This window comes from Hypomesus nipponensis, chromosome 21, assembly GCF_054491055.1.
Source record: "Hypomesus nipponensis isolate SF chromosome 21, ASM5449105v1, whole genome shotgun sequence".
Taxonomy (NCBI): Eukaryota; Metazoa; Chordata; class Actinopteri; order Osmeriformes; family Osmeridae; genus Hypomesus; species Hypomesus nipponensis.
In genome coordinates this window covers 2407381-2422079 of record NC_140381.1, presented here as the reverse complement: position 1 = coordinate 2422079, position 14699 = coordinate 2407381, and the positions used below count along the sequence as shown (strand labels likewise).

General features: G+C 47.2%; 2 protein-coding genes across 3 annotated transcripts; both read left to right on the top strand.

Annotated features, from left to right (window-relative positions):
- Window positions 1–616: 616 nt before the first annotated feature.
- LOC146237403 (uromodulin-like) lies at window positions 617–5373 on the top strand. Its single transcript, XM_084685919.1, has 9 exons — window positions 617–726; window positions 997–1533; window positions 1826–1891; window positions 3539–3729; window positions 3830–3981; window positions 4075–4320; window positions 4394–4553; window positions 4738–4813; window positions 4909–5373. The coding sequence occupies exons 1-9, from the start codon at window positions 651–653 to the stop codon at window positions 4926–4928; spliced, it is 1524 nt and encodes a 507-aa protein (XP_084542045.1). The 5' UTR covers window positions 617–650; the 3' UTR covers window positions 4929–5373.
- A 4542-nt stretch (window positions 5374–9915) lies between these two features.
- Window positions 9916–14392, top strand: LOC146237402 (uncharacterized). 2 transcript variants are annotated; one of them, XM_084685493.1, is made up of 10 exons: window positions 9916–10011; window positions 10299–10949; window positions 11036–11398; window positions 11805–12128; window positions 12242–12447; window positions 13004–13155; window positions 13258–13503; window positions 13577–13736; window positions 13859–13934; window positions 14041–14392. In XM_084685493.1, exons 1-10 carry the CDS (start codon window positions 9948–9950, stop codon window positions 14052–14054), a joined length of 2256 nt encoding a protein of 751 aa, XP_084541619.1. In that variant the 5' UTR covers window positions 9916–9947; the 3' UTR covers window positions 14055–14392. The 2 variants fall into 2 exon arrangements, with proteins under 2 accessions (XP_084541619.1, XP_084541618.1); XM_084685492.1 differs by lacking the exon at window positions 14041–14392 and having other exon boundaries at window positions 13859–13993.
- The last annotated feature ends 307 nt before the right edge of the window (window positions 14393–14699 follow it).

The following is a 14699-nucleotide window of genomic DNA, read 5'->3' as shown; positions in this document are numbered from 1 at the left end:
GTCAGGAGAAGCATTCAAGCCTTACAAATATATTAGTCATTTATTCCATCACTACGGCGTTGCACTTTATTACTTTTACAGTGTATTATCATTTCCTTGTGATTTTGTTTAGAAATACAGGTCCACATTCTCGTCTGAATGACCCTGAGAACAACAACAGCTAACAACTACCTGGGCATTTAATTGTGATTAAATGTTTGCATTTGCTTGACTTCATTGACAACACCGATTTAAAAAAATCTTTCTTCTTAATGTTAAATCCATATTACCCGTACTTTTTGTGCTGATTCAGATTTAGCTGTATTCTAAAATGTAAAACTAAACTGCAAATTCATCCCTATGCTGTCATATATATTTATATAAATATAATACATTAATATTGTAATGTATTAGAGACCTGCTTGCAAAACTTAACTAATAACAGCTGGACTCTTTCTGGTACTGAAATGACAGAAACCTTCTACAAAGTAATATCAATGTTTTTAGGAACGAGATGCACATTTTGACACCCTTCAGGTAGTGCAAACTGTGAGGTGAGTGAGTGTGATGACAATAGTGCGCCTTGATAGCAAGCGAGCAAACTAACTAACCTGAGCTTGTGTCGCTCATATGTGAATCTAAATGTTTTTCAGGGTTTTTGTCTGAGGAGAATGAAGCCTCTCATGATGATGATGTCAGAGGGTCTGTTGTTGCTCCTGGTCATACAAGCTCTTCATCATGCTTCAGGTAGGAAGTGAACATGTTGTTTCTGACAATGTATATCTGCTGACGAGTCTGATAAGGAAATGTAATTCCTGAACAATTGATATCACATATATGATTGTAGTATAATGAAATACAATGATACAATATCATTTCAATCGACCTAATTTGCTAATTTACTTTATATTTCAGTTTACCTTCCACTAAAGCTCATTAGATTATTAGTATGTATTTATTGTTTACAGTTTTTAAACAGCTGCTTAACTTATGTTGTTGGTTTACCTCTCTTCCCAGTTGGTCAAATGACCACCACCCTCCCTCCTCCTACCACCACCTCTAGACCAACAACCACCACCACCCCTCCTTCCACCACTCCCCCTCCTGTGGTGTTCCTGTGTGGGGGCACACCTTGCCCAGCAGGCCAGGACTGTATCAGTGTCAACGATACTCTTCACTGTGCTGACCCCTGTGAGCAGTACTCAGTTCTGGACGATGCCTGGCGTTCAACGGACTACAGAAGCGCTGGTGGCACGCACTGTGACGAGGGTGTCAGATGGCAGGGATGGTATCGCTTGTTCCTGGGGGGCAACAGCACCCAGATGCCAGACACGTGTGTGGAACAGAACATGTGTGGGACCCACGCCCCTCTGTGGCTCACTGCTCCTCACCCCCAGCTGGGAGACGGGGTGGTGGAACGTGGTGTGTGTGGGAGCTGGTGGGGAGCCTGCTGTAACTATAGGTCAAACCCCATCCATGTTAAAGCCTGTTCTGGAAACTACTACGTCTACAAGTTTGTCCAACCAAGTACTTGTCACTTGGCTTATTGTGCAGGTATGTAACCATTTTGTTCTGCTTATAATTACTTTGTCTGAAATTGGTGGTCATACAAGGTCATCATGCTTCAGGTAGGATCTGAACATGTTGTTTTTGGTATATCTGTATATCTGCTGGCAAGTTTGATAAGGAAATTCATGGCCAATTTATATCACATATACTGTATACATTGTAGTAAAAAAAAAATACAATGATACACAGTCATTCCAATTGACCTCATTTGTTTATTTACTTTTACAATTTTTAAACAGCAGCTTAACTTGTGTTGCTGGTTTACCTCTCTTCCCAGTTCGTCAAATTATCTCCACCACCATCCCTCCTACCACCACCACCCCTCCTTCAACCACCACCACCAGTAAGTGTAAACACAGCGCGAGTCAAAATAACCACCGAGTGCACCAGCTGGGCGTACACCTGGGCGTACGCTACGTCCGACGTTGAACTTAAAGTTACGACTAGTCCACCAGTTAGACTTAAGCCCTTTATGTGCTGCACCTGGGTGTACATTTTACGCCTAGTGGGGAGCAGGCGTAAGTTGGAAAATCGGACCAATATCCATGGTAGCCTAATTAGGGCTAACAGTTTGTTTCGCACATGCAGCGCGTCTTGTTAATAGGCAACATGGAAAGGGCATTAAGGTGAGAAAGAGTCGTCGGTGGTAGCAAAAATCCACTGTTAATTTTATTGTTGATCGATTTCCAAGTTGATTTTTTCTGTTTGTTTGTGTTTATATTATTATACATTTCCCTGTGAACACACTTCTATTCTCAGTATACAACTCTACACGTTTTCTAATTTCTATATCAGTAAAATGTATATTCCTTTTCTTTAGTTTTTCTTTATCCATGGCTTGTTTTGAAGGGAGGTAGGCTAGCTATAGAGTGCGCTTCGGATAGGCTCACAGAATGTCTAATAAGTCCGTAGACTGGCTCTGATAGGCTCTTATATGTGTTGCTTGGCAACGATCGACGCTTTCGCATTTTTACAAGGACGCGCATCTTAAGACCAGACGTAGCTACGACCGTGGTCTGTCAAGCTTGGTGCACTTGGTGTAAATTCAAATCACAAAGTCGGACGTAGCTACGACCAGGGGCGGACACTGGGGAAAAAGTGCCCCGGGAGTTATACTGTCAGACCGGCCCACTCAGTAAACGGCGCGTTGCCCACTCAATGCATCGCGCTTGTCGACCAATCATTGGCCTACTTGGAAAAATACCCATACACTTAGCATTATTTTGGATGATTACAAAGAAATTAAATCATATATGTTTAATTTCTTACGTTAAACTTCCAAAGTCCGTAAGAACACATTTCAGAAGACACGTCAGAACATTTTCTAAAAATTTGAACCACGAGTTGGCACCGATGGCCAGTCCGACCCTGGCTAACACCAACGTAAGAGTTAAGACCAACTTTTTTACGCCCAGATGGTGCACTTGGCTCCTGATCATTAGTATGTATTCATTGTTTACCTTGGTTACCTCTCTTCCCAGTTGGTCAAATGACCACCCGACCCCCCCCCCCCCCCCTCCTTCCTCCACTCCCCCTCCTGTGGTGTTCCTGTATGGGGCCACACCTTGCCCAGCAGGCCAGGACTGTATCAGTTTTTAAACAGCAGCTTAACTTGTGTTGCTGGTTTACCTCTCTTCCCAGTTCGTCAAATTATGTCCTCCTCCACCACCACCACCCCTCCTTCAAACACCACTACCCCCACCAGTAAGTGTAAACACAGCACGAGTCAAAATAACATCACCTAGACTTGAGAATTATGAATTAAGGGGTTTTTATCTTCAACTACACAAAAGTAGAGTTGAACTGAAACATGAACTTTGACAGCAGGAGAATCCATATTTGCGTACCGCATGTCTAGACAGTATCTGTAAAAGGAGGGAATACAAAATTGTATATTTTGTCAATTAATTATTTATTTCTCTCTATTTTATTCTTCATCGTCTTTCGCTTTTCTCTGTCTTTCTTTCTTTCATTCCCTCTTTTTTTTAAGTCACCCCAGAGCTGGAGTGTGGGAGGAGCTACCTGGATGTGGGTCTCCTCAAGTCTCAGCTAGCGGCCAAACATCTGGACTCCTCCTCTGTTCACCTGGCAGACCCTCGCTGCTTCTCCTCCCAGGAGATTAACGGGACGGTGTGGTTCCAGATGGAGCGCTGGGAGGGCAGCTGTGGAACCACTCTGACGGTGAGGACACGGTTACTCTACCAGTCTGCCTGTTTCTGCCTGATTGATCAACCCTGCACAGGCTGGGAAACTCATATTGTTCTCTTCCTTCTTTCTCCAGACTAATGGCAGCCACGCCATCTACTCCAACAGTCTGTTTGTCTACCCTGCCAGAAATGTGACCATGGTTCGACCCGTGAGGATCCCTTTCTCCTGCTCCTATCCTCTGGAGACAGAGGCCAGCCTGGATGTGGCCATCAAACCATACCTGGAGTAGGTGGACCCTCACAAACTCAAACATTGACACACTTTGATTTAAACTTTTTTGTTCTGACTTTGTTGTTTTCTTGTTCCATATCTTGTCAGCCTCGAAGGTGCGCTGACAGAAGAGGGTGCCAAGGCCAAGGCCTCCATGTCTCTGTTCCGTGATGCCAACTACACAGCTCTTTACTCTGCAGGCCCGGTCACTCTGCCCCTGGGCTCCATCCTGCATGTGGGCGTGTCTGTTGAGGAGACGGACGCTGAGGCCTTTGTGGTCGTTCTGGAGGACTGCTACGCCACCCACTCCCCTGATCCTGATGACCTCCTGAAATACTTCCTCATCCAGCACAAGTATGTGAGCCTGGAGAGGCGAAGAGAAGTATGTGTGTGTGTGTATGTTTGTCTAACCCCCCTGTTCCTCCAGGTGTCCTACCGACCGTCACCAGGTGACTGTGGAGGAGAGTGGCTTGTCCCTCCAGGCTCGCTTCTCTGCGCTGCTGTTCCTGTTCCAGGGGGACTACAGGGACGTCTACCTGCACTGCAGCCTCAACCTGTGTGACCAGAGGACCTCCTCCTGCTCTCCTGTGAGTCCTCCCACCCTCATCCCTGGTCTCTCTGACTCACTGGTCTCTCTGCTCTCTCTGACTCTCTCTAACTCTCTGACTCTCTGCTGTCTCTGACTCTCTGTTGTCTGTAACTCTCTGGTCTCTGGTGTCTCTGACTCTCTGGTGTCTCTGACTCTCTGGTCTCTCTGGTGTCTCTCCACAGATGTGTTCAGGAAGGTCTGTCCGCTCTGTCGACGAACTCGTACCCCTCAAGCCTATCACCATCGGACCAATCATCTGTGAGTATAACCCACAGCCATGACGACTCATGATGTTGTCATAGGTAACGGTCTCGCTGGTAACACTGTGTTTGTCCCTGACCTCTGACCTCCAGGGGCCCAGAGTCTGGAGTGAGCTGATGAAGTCACACCTCCCTCAGAATGTTTTAACCCCTGGAAATGATGACAGAACACCCTGCATATAAATAACTATAAGCTTTAAATTGTGGGTTACTGTTTCTGAAGGTTGCATTCCATAATTAGTCATTTTATATTAGGAAATAGTGGGAACACTGGGTAACAAGAATAGCCTAGTAAATAAACATACAACTTTTCCTTTAACTTAATCACTTATCAGACCAAAAGCATGGAATGTTTTTGTAACAATCAAGGCTCTGACTAATAAAGAAGTAATAATTCTTAGTAATAATGTTAGTAAAGGTTATTGTAGCATCCTCCATAAGCCGCTGAGAGGCAGAGTCAGGGCACAAACATTGGTATGACGCGCTTGAATGAGGCAGTTCCACTCCGTGCTATGTGTTCGGGTCTTCATTGTCCATTTGAATAAAAAAATAAAACAATTCGAAACAAAATCCAGTTGTATGAAAAATACTGCTTTAAAACTGCGGCCAACAAAAAATGTGAAACCCAAACTCACCCCCTCTCTCCCTCCATGTAGGTGCACAGGTGTTTAAATAGGCTACTGATTTTCTGACCATAGTCAATAATAGTGACGTATAGGTAACATGAACCATAAACAAACGTAAATATACCTGGCTCCTATGTATATGATATGCATGGCTCCTATAGTTATTATTAACAATCGACAGAGATGGAAATAAAACACATGCAGCAACTAATACTGTATTTATGTTATGCCAACATAAATATTCAAGATTGGTTAAACCAAGAATCAGACCCCCGCCCCTTGACGCCCTGGTGGATGTAGGTGGTATCGCTTTTCCGGTTAGGTACCCGGCTCGTCTGGTTGTTTTTATTCTATTAACTCCAGTCAACATATCCAAAACTATCTCCACCAATTATTTGTGTTCGATTCTCGAACCTGGCTCATACTACTAGCTTTTTCATAGAATAATTTTTTGGAATAAGAATGAGATTTTTGCTAATTATGAAACCAATCCAAAATGGGTAAACGAGCACCCTATTTATTTCCTTACGTCACCTCAGGTGAAGGACACCGCTTCAGACTATTAAAACACACCCCATCTCACAACAGCAGCCCTGTGCCCCCTTGCATGTGGTTCTGATTCTTCTGTATATTTGCCTGTGTGTGTGTGTGTGTGTTTTGCGTGTATGGGATGTTTAACTGTGGTGTTTATTTGCTCATGTGTCTCGTCGTGCTAACGAGACGTAGCTCCGCTATACTAGGAGCTTGTGGACACTGTCTGAGGCTTTGGCTGAACCGGCTTGTTTACGCTCCCTGCCTCTCTCCCTGCCTCTCTCTCTGCCTCTCTCTCTGCCTCTCTCTCTGCCTCTCTCTCTGCCTGTCTGTCTCTCTGCCTCGCTCTCTCTCTGTCTCTGTCTCTATCCCTCTGCCTCTCTCTGCCTCTCTGCCTCTCTCTCTCCGTCTCTCTCTTTCTCTCTCTGCCTCTCTCTCTTTGCCTTTCTCTCTCTCTCTGCCTTTCTCTCTCTGCCTTTCTCTCAACCTCTGTCTCTCTCTGCCTCTCTCTCACTCTCTCTACCTCTCTCTCTGCCTCTCTCTCTCTCTGCCTCTGATTGTTTGTGGTTTAACACTCTTCTGTGCATTGTGCTGAGTGGCTCTGGAACGTGTTCAGACAAGGAAGTCAAGCTTCTTTGTGTGTACAAAAGGCTCCCCATTCATGTACCATTTCATTTGTGATTTATGATGCCGAAGGACTCTTCATTTGTAGCAGCATCACCATCAGTCATGCGAGAGAACGCACATTGTCTTTACTTTTATCTGTTGCGCTTCTAAAACAGCGATTATCCTTGTTTGTGTGTTGCTGAGACAAAGTAACTCCATTTAGTTTGAAGTGTTCATGACAGATAACCACACCTGTACTACACACACCAAAACACACTCTACATACATCTCAACTCCACATGCAACTTTTAATACAAAGTGGTTGAATCAATCTTGTCTCCTCATTGGATCATCTGTGCACCACTCCTGCCCTGAACATCCTGGCCTCAAAGCCGTGCTCTGGCCGACACTCCAGATCATGTGATGACAAAATATGAACAGTCCTAATAAGTCTCACCCCAGATACAATTCTACACGTTAACATGTTAATACAACCATTAACCCTCAGCCACATTATTTCAGGTGGCTGAGCGTTTAGGGAATCGGGCTAGTAATCAGAAGGTTGCTGGTTCAATGCCGAGCCAAATGACGATGTGTCCTTGGGGCAAGGCACTTCACCCTACTTGCCTCGGGGGAATGTCCCTGTACTTACTGTAAGTCGCTCTGGATAAGAGCGTCTGCTAAATGACTAAATGTAAAAAACGATTATGTATGGTGGTGGAATCAGAACACGGTATTCAGTCTGACACATGTTCCACGCCACGTTCTCCGACCCGCTGCACCAGGCCTTGAGACTGGATTCTCCAAAGGCGGCTGTGGAACTGTCTGCACTGCCCCAAACCAAGTGTGAGGCTAACTGAATCATGGTCATACATCGCATGTGACGTTGTACTGCTAAGCAGACACGCTTATCCAAAGCGCCATACAAATAGTGTGTGTACTATGTCATACATGCGTGTAGTACAGTAAACAGTTGTGACTAACTGTCTACTTATGGTGGTTTGAGCCAGGGAATTGTATTTTACAAGACAGTTTAACAATATCATCACAAACTCAGTCAGATCATAAAACTACTGAAATGACTTAAGGACAATTTAAATGTTCTGCTTTTTAAACAGTGATTCCAGCTAGTGGTGAGTTTGGGTATTACATTATTGAAACAAACAAAAAGTTTAACATTCCAAACGCTTGTAAAGAGAATGACTGATTTCATAAACCTGTTCATTTGGATACAATTATATATTTGTCATATTTTTCTGTGTCTGTCACCATTTGTAAAACAGAGGTGTTATTAACTAGGCACAGTTGTTATACAACGCTACAGTTCTCTCACACTTGTGTGAGAATGTTGAACTTCTCATGTTGAAACAAATCAATACCTTAGAGAACCTTGACCCAAGGACCCTGTGAAATAGTGGGTATGTAGGACAGTGTGTGTTGCACCAAAAAGAGGAAGTTCACTCAACGGCATTTACTGGAACAGTCAATAAACTGTACCCTAATCCTTGATGTCAAGCTACCACAACAATACATGACACATTAACTGTTGGGAATGTAATGGTACCAGTGCAACCAAAGATATAAAAGTCACATCATGTATAATTTGCTATCAGAATGTTGACTCAATGCAGGAGTGGAGTGGGGTGTGGCCAGTGACCATGGTGATGGAGAGATCAAAAGAGATACAAAGTGATGGATTTAGTTTGATCTGTGTAAACACCAAATATTTCTTAACAGTTATGGTGATTGTTCTGCAATGGGACAACCCCGCCTCCACCACCTCCACCACCTCTTCACTCACACAAAACATCCCTGTTTTACCTGAATTGTTTAATCACACGTCACTCGCTCTCCATGGAGACGGGTGCATATAAAGGTGTGTGAGAACTCAGGTGTGTTCCAGAACACTGGGAAGACTGACAGGTGAGACCTCTCCTCTCAGACACCAGAACACTGGGAAGACTGACAGGTGAGACCTCTCCTCTCAGACACCAGAACACTGGGAAGACTGACAGGTGAGACCTCTCCTCTCAGACACCAGAACACTGGGAAGACTGACAGGTGAGACCTCTCCTCTCAGACACCAGAACACTGGGAAGACTGACAGGTGAGACCTCTCCTCTCAGACATCAGAACACATTAGGAAGACTGACAGGTGAGACCTCTCCTCTCAGACACCAGAACACTGGAAAGACTGACAGGTGAGACCTCTCCTCTCAGACACCAGAACACTGGGAAGACTGACAGGTGAGACCTCTCCTCTCAGACATCAGAACACTGGGAAGACTGACAGGTGAGACCTCTCCTCTCAGACACCAGAACACTGGGAAGACTGACAGGTGAGACCTCTCCTCTCAGACACCAGAACACTGGGAAGACTGACAGGTGAGACCTCTCCTCTCAGACACCAGAACACTGGGAAGACTGACAGGTGAGACCTCTCCTCTCAGACATCAGAACACTGGGAAGACTGACAGGTGAGACCTCTCCTCTCAGACACCAGAACACTGGGAAGACTGACAGGTGAGACCTCTCCTCTCAGACACCAGAACACTGGGAAGACTGACAGGTGAGACCTCTCCTCTCAGACATCAGAACACATTAGGAAGACTGACAGGTGAGACCTCTCCTCTCAGACACCAGAACACTGGGAAGACTGACAGGTGAGACCTCTCCTCTCAGACACCAGAACACTGGGAAGACTGACAGGTGAGACCTCTCCTCTCAGACACCAGAACACTGGGAAGACTGACAGGTGAGACCTCTCCTCTCAGACACCAGAACACTGGGAAGACTGACAGGTGAGACCTCTCCTCTCAGACCCTCAATGCTGCTCTGTGTCGGTTCTTGTCATGTATTATGAACATCTTCAAGTTGTCATGACTTCAGTCAGAGTCTGGGATGTGTGTAACTAATTGTAATTCAGCCCTGCTACAAGGTAGGTTTGTGCAACTGAGGTTTCTTACAGACAATCGTATCGTGCCTCTCTTGATGGTTGAAGTTAGGGTTACAGAACCCGAAGTTAGGGTTACAGAACCTGAAGTTAGGGTTATAGAACCTGAAGTTAGGGTTATAGAACCGCCATCTGGCTTAGGATCTGATCTGGAATGGAATGTATGGAACTCCATGCAGTCTTGACCTAGATCAGTGTCCTATATAGGACACACTTTGGGTGTATTTGTTTTGATCTCAATTTGCAGGTGGTGCTTAGCTGATTAACTGTATGAGCAGGATGAATCAAGGCGGCTCCAGCAACCTCCAGCTGCCTGTTTCACCCTGTTTTCAAACTTTAACTGGAGTAACGTTTTTTTTTTTTTCTCCCAATGCTTCTTGTCAGATTTTTGTGTGATCTGAAAGAGGCAGCGCACAATGATGATGTCAGAGTGTCTGCTGTTTCTGCTGTCCATGCAGGCTGCTGTTGGGGTTGCGTCAGGTAAGATGTGCAGTCAGTTACGTCATTGTTGTCTCATTGGTTGTCATACTACATCCACATAGACATACTGGTATAACCTTACAAAAAGGCCTACATACAACAATTTGTTTCAGTAGCCTATATGGGAAACCTAAAAAGCTACCGAACAAAATAACTTTTTCTAAACAAAATACATTTTTACGGCTCATCCTCAGTTATTAAAGAACCCCCGCCCACTCACATAAGTAAACAAACCTACGCTCCTGATTTAACCCCACTCTTCGCCACGTCCATGGTCTGTTCTGCAGGTGCAGTGGTCGGCAGCTGCTCGGCGTGTCACACCCATGCGATCTGTCTGGAGTCCGACACCGACGAGAGGGGCGACTCTCTCTCCGTCCGGTCGCTCACATGCGCCTGCAAAGAAGGCTTCGTGGGCGACGGCCTCGCCTGCCAACCGCACCTCCGCTCTCCCCCGTACCCCGACGACAGCAGTAGTCCAGACCCTCGCTCCGTGACTTTCAACTGTGGAAGCACGCAGTGTCCCCCTGGTCAAGACTGCCTCAACGTAAATGGCCAACGCTGCTTGGACCCCTGCCAGCACTACACCAACATGACCGACAACAGGAGGTCCGTCCTCAACCCATACAACTCCTCTGATCCCCTGAACGACGGTGGCGTCCGCTGGAAAGGAGAATGGTATCGACTGTTTCTTGGGGGGCGCGACGCACAGATGCCGACGAGCTGCGTTCCGGCGCGTCACTGCGGAACAGATATACCGTGGTGGATCAACGGCTCTCATCCACGTCTCTCCGATGGAGTGGTTGAGCGAAGCGTTTGTGGGACACATGCTACATGCTGCAAATATGACCGAGGTCCCCTCCATGTCAAAGCGTGCCCGGGAGGTTTCTATGTCTACAAGTTTTTCGTTACCGGGATCGCAGTGACTGCATTTTGTGCAAGTAAGAAAGTCTGAAGAGAGAACACACTCTACCTATCTCTCTCTACCTGTCTCTCTCAGTGAGTAATATCTCCTCTTGGTCCTCAGCTCTCTCAGACCAGAACACCACAGCGGTCCCTCCAACATCCCCCCCTAGGAGCGGAGAGCTGCGTCTGGCTGGGGGGAACAGTTCCTGCTCTGGCAGAGTGGAGATCAACCACCAGGACCAGTGGGGGACGGTGTGTGATGACATGTGGGACCTGCAGGATGCCCAGGTGGTGTGCAGACAGCTGGGCTGTGGCAGCGCCCTGTCTGCTACGTCATCTGCCAGCTTCGGCCAGGGCAGCGGGCCCATCTGGCTGGACGACGTCAGGTGTTCGGGGTCAGAGTCCTCCCTGACAGAGTGTAGCCACCCGCCCTTAGGTTCACACAACTGTGGACACCATGAAGATGCCGGGGTCGTCTGTGAGGGTGAGTGTGAGAGGCTTGGTAACACATACGAGACAGTCTGGCAGAGAGAGACCCAGAAGACTGGGTTATAGAGGTGGGCAGTCAGACTGCTTATTAATGACACACACCTGTCACAAGGAGGAGCAGAGTAGGGGGGACACCTAGTGGAGAAACACGACACTACAACACACAAACACAGAACAGTGAATGACTGAATCAGGACAGGGGTTTGTGATCTGGAAAGATGTTTCATTATTTATGTATCAACCAGGGACGTTGCCAGAATCTTATTTTTGGGGGGTCCCACCTGAAATTTATATATATATATAATATGTCATGATATTTATACAACAGAAAATGAACACACAATCTAGTTATGATGTGATCGTAATTCAACTTTCTCTTGGCTGCTGTCTGTACTTTATAGCTAGTGCTCCTCTGAGATTGGTCAACGGTACCTCTGACAACCCTGCCTGCTCTGGCAGAGTGGAGATCTACCACCAGGGCCAGTGGGGGACAGTGTGTGATGACATGTGGGACCTGCAGGATGCCCAGGTGGTGTGCAGACAGCTGGGCTGTGGCAGCGCCCTGTCTGCTACATTATCTGCCAGCTTTGGCCAGGGCAGCGGGCCCATCTGGCTGGACGATGTCAGGTGTTCGGGGTCAGAGTCCTCCCTGACAGAGTGCAGTCATCTGGGCTTCGGCTCACACAACTGTGCACACCATGAAGATGCCGGGGTCGTCTGTGAGGGTAGGTTTCTGAAGCCTGAATTTTAGCCGGGTGATTCTGAAGCAAATCATTCAATCTGCGTTATAATACTAATCACACGTCATCATCACTCTGGTTCTCTCTTCACCCTACAGACACACACCCTTCTTTAGCCCCAGAGCTGGTGTGTGGGAGGAGCTACCTGGAGGTGGGTCTCCTCAAGTCTCAGCTGTTATCCAATGGTCTGGACCCCTCCGCTGGTCACCTGGTCGACCCCCGCTGCTCCGCCCACCAGGAGCGTAATGGGACGGTGTGGTACCAGGTGGAGTGCAGGGAGGGCAGCTGTGGAACCTCTGTGAGGGTAAGAGCAGAGTCACCTATCTATCTGCCTGCCAACCCGTGAACCTGTCTGCCTGTCTGCCAGTCTGCCTGCCTGCCCGCCTGTCTGCCCGCCTGTCTGTCTGCCTGTCTGTCTGTCTGTCTGTCTGTCTGTCTGTCTGCCTGTCTGCCTGTCTGCCTGCCTGTCTGCCTGTCTGCCGGTCTGCCTGTCTGCCAGTCTGCCTGCCTGCCTGCCTGCCTGCCTGTCTGTCTGTCTGCCGGTCTGCCTGTCTGCCAGTCTGCCTGCCTGCCCGCCTGCCTGCCTGTCTGTCTGTCTGCCAGTCTGTCTGCCTGTCTGTCTGTCTGTCTGTGTGCCTGTCTGTCTGTCTGCCAGTCTGCCAGTCTGCCTGCCTGCCTGCCTGCCTGCCTGTCTGTCTGTCTGTCTGTCTGTCTGTCTGCCAGTCTGCCTGTCTGTCTGTCTGTCTGTCTGTCTGTCTGCCTGTCTTCCTTTCCCCCTCCTAATCTTTCTTTTCAGCTTATGCTTCCACCCAACCCTGACCACCATCCTCCTCCTCCCTCTTCTTCCCTTCTCTCTCCAGACCAACGGCAGCCACGCCATCTACTCCAACAGTCTGTTTGTCTACCCGGTCAGCAATGTGACCTTAGTTCAACCCCTGATGATCCCTTTCTCCTGCTCCTATCCTCTGGGGACAGAGGCCAGCCTGGATGTTGCCATCAAACCATACCCGAAGTAGGTGGATACACTTATATACACAACACGGACACACACAAACACACACACACACACACACACTACTGACTGCTGACTCCTGTTTCCATCATATCTTGTCAGGCTTGGAGTTGAGCTGTCAGGCAGGGGTCCCAAAGCCAGGGCCTCCATGTCTCTGTTCCGTGATGCCAACTACACAGCTCCTTACCCAGCAGGCCCGGTCACTCTGCCCCTGGGCTCCATCCTGCATGTGGGCGTGTCTGTTGAAGAGACGGATGCTGAGGCCTTTGTGGTTGTTCTGGAGGACTGCTACGCCACCCACTCCCCTGATCCTGATGACCTCCTGAAATACTTCCTCATCCAGCACAAGTATGTGAGCCTGGAGAGGGGAAGAGAAGTATGTGTGTGTGTGTGTGTTTGTCTAACTCACCTGTTCCTCCAGGTGTCCTACTGACCGTCACCAGGTGACCGTGGAGGAGAGTGGCTTGTCCCTCCAGGCTCGCTTCTCTGCGCTGCTGTTCCTGTTCCAGGGGGACTACAGGGACGTCTACCTGCACTGCAGCCTCAACCTGTGTGACCAGAGGAACTCCTCCTGCTCTCCTGTGAGTCCTCCCTCCTTCCTAATTTATTTTCCTCCTTACTTTCAAACTCTCCCTTCGACTTCATTTCTTTCAGTACTTGCTTTGTTCACTAACTTTCTCCGTTGTCTCTGGTCTCTCTACAGGTGTGCTCTAGAAGGACGGCCCGCTCTGTCTCTGAGTCCCTCCACCTCAAGCCCCTTACCATCGGACCAATCACGTGTGAGTATGGGCTTCAGCCCCGCCTTCCGATCTGTCAATCATGATGATGTCACAGTGAAGGTCTCTAAAGTAAGAATGTGTTTGTGTCTGACCTCTGACCTTTCAGGGACCAGAGACTAGAGTGAGCTGATGATGTCACTCCTCCCTCAGAACTGATTTCTGTAAAAACAACATGTAGCCATAATCATGGTGACCACGACATCATCTCTCCTGTCTAATGTAAACTGGGATGTTTCACTGTGTAACCTTTGAAATATTTGGGTGACTTCATTTAATAAAGATAATGTATTAGATATTTCAGAAAGCTTCAGTCATTGGGCTGAAAATTGCCCTGGGATCTTAGACTGATTCCCAGAGTTGCTAATATGATGTAAGTCTAGGCAAGACAAAAGGCAAGTAAGGTAATAACAAACAAAAGAAGTCTGTCTAATCAATAAATATCGAGCCATGCATAAACATTCTATACTTCCCTGCTGTATAATTTAAGTTGTATGAAATATTGAGACAAAACCATGAAACAACTTAAAGATAAAACCCAGATAGACAACTCAAAGCAGAAACTGTACAACAATCCTATTACTTTTATTTTTAATGTGAAAGTATTCATCCAGGTTTCCTCAATGTGTAGGCTATAAGGGATAAGGATCATGCCTTAGTGTCATGCCACCAAACAATGCAACAACTCCAGCTAAGCAGGTTCTGGTGCCAAGAGAGAGTGCCAACTTTCGAGCATGTTAGTGTGTTTGTGTGCATGGTTGTTAGTGT

Excerpts from the sequence above, each read along its gene's own strand:
- LOC146237402 (XM_084685492.1), top strand. The coding sequence starts at position 9,948 with ATGATGATGTCAGAGTGTCTGCTGTTTCTGCTGTCCATGCAGGCTGCT. Across the intron at positions 13,156-13,257 it reads GCCATCAAACCATACCCGAA|GCTTGGAGTTGAGCTGTCAG; the intron begins GTAGGTGGATAC and ends ATATCTTGTCAG. Across the intron at positions 13,504-13,576 it reads TACTTCCTCATCCAGCACAA|GTGTCCTACTGACCGTCACC; the intron begins GTATGTGAGCCT and ends CTGTTCCTCCAG.
- LOC146237403 (XM_084685919.1), top strand. The coding sequence starts at position 651 with ATGAAGCCTCTCATGATGATGATGTCAGAGGGTCTGTTGTTGCTCCTG. Across the intron at positions 4,321-4,393 it reads TACTTCCTCATCCAGCACAA|GTGTCCTACCGACCGTCACC; the intron begins GTATGTGAGCCT and ends CTGTTCCTCCAG. Across the intron at positions 4,814-4,908 it reads CACCATCGGACCAATCATCT|GGGCCCAGAGTCTGGAGTGA; the intron begins GTGAGTATAACC and ends TCTGACCTCCAG.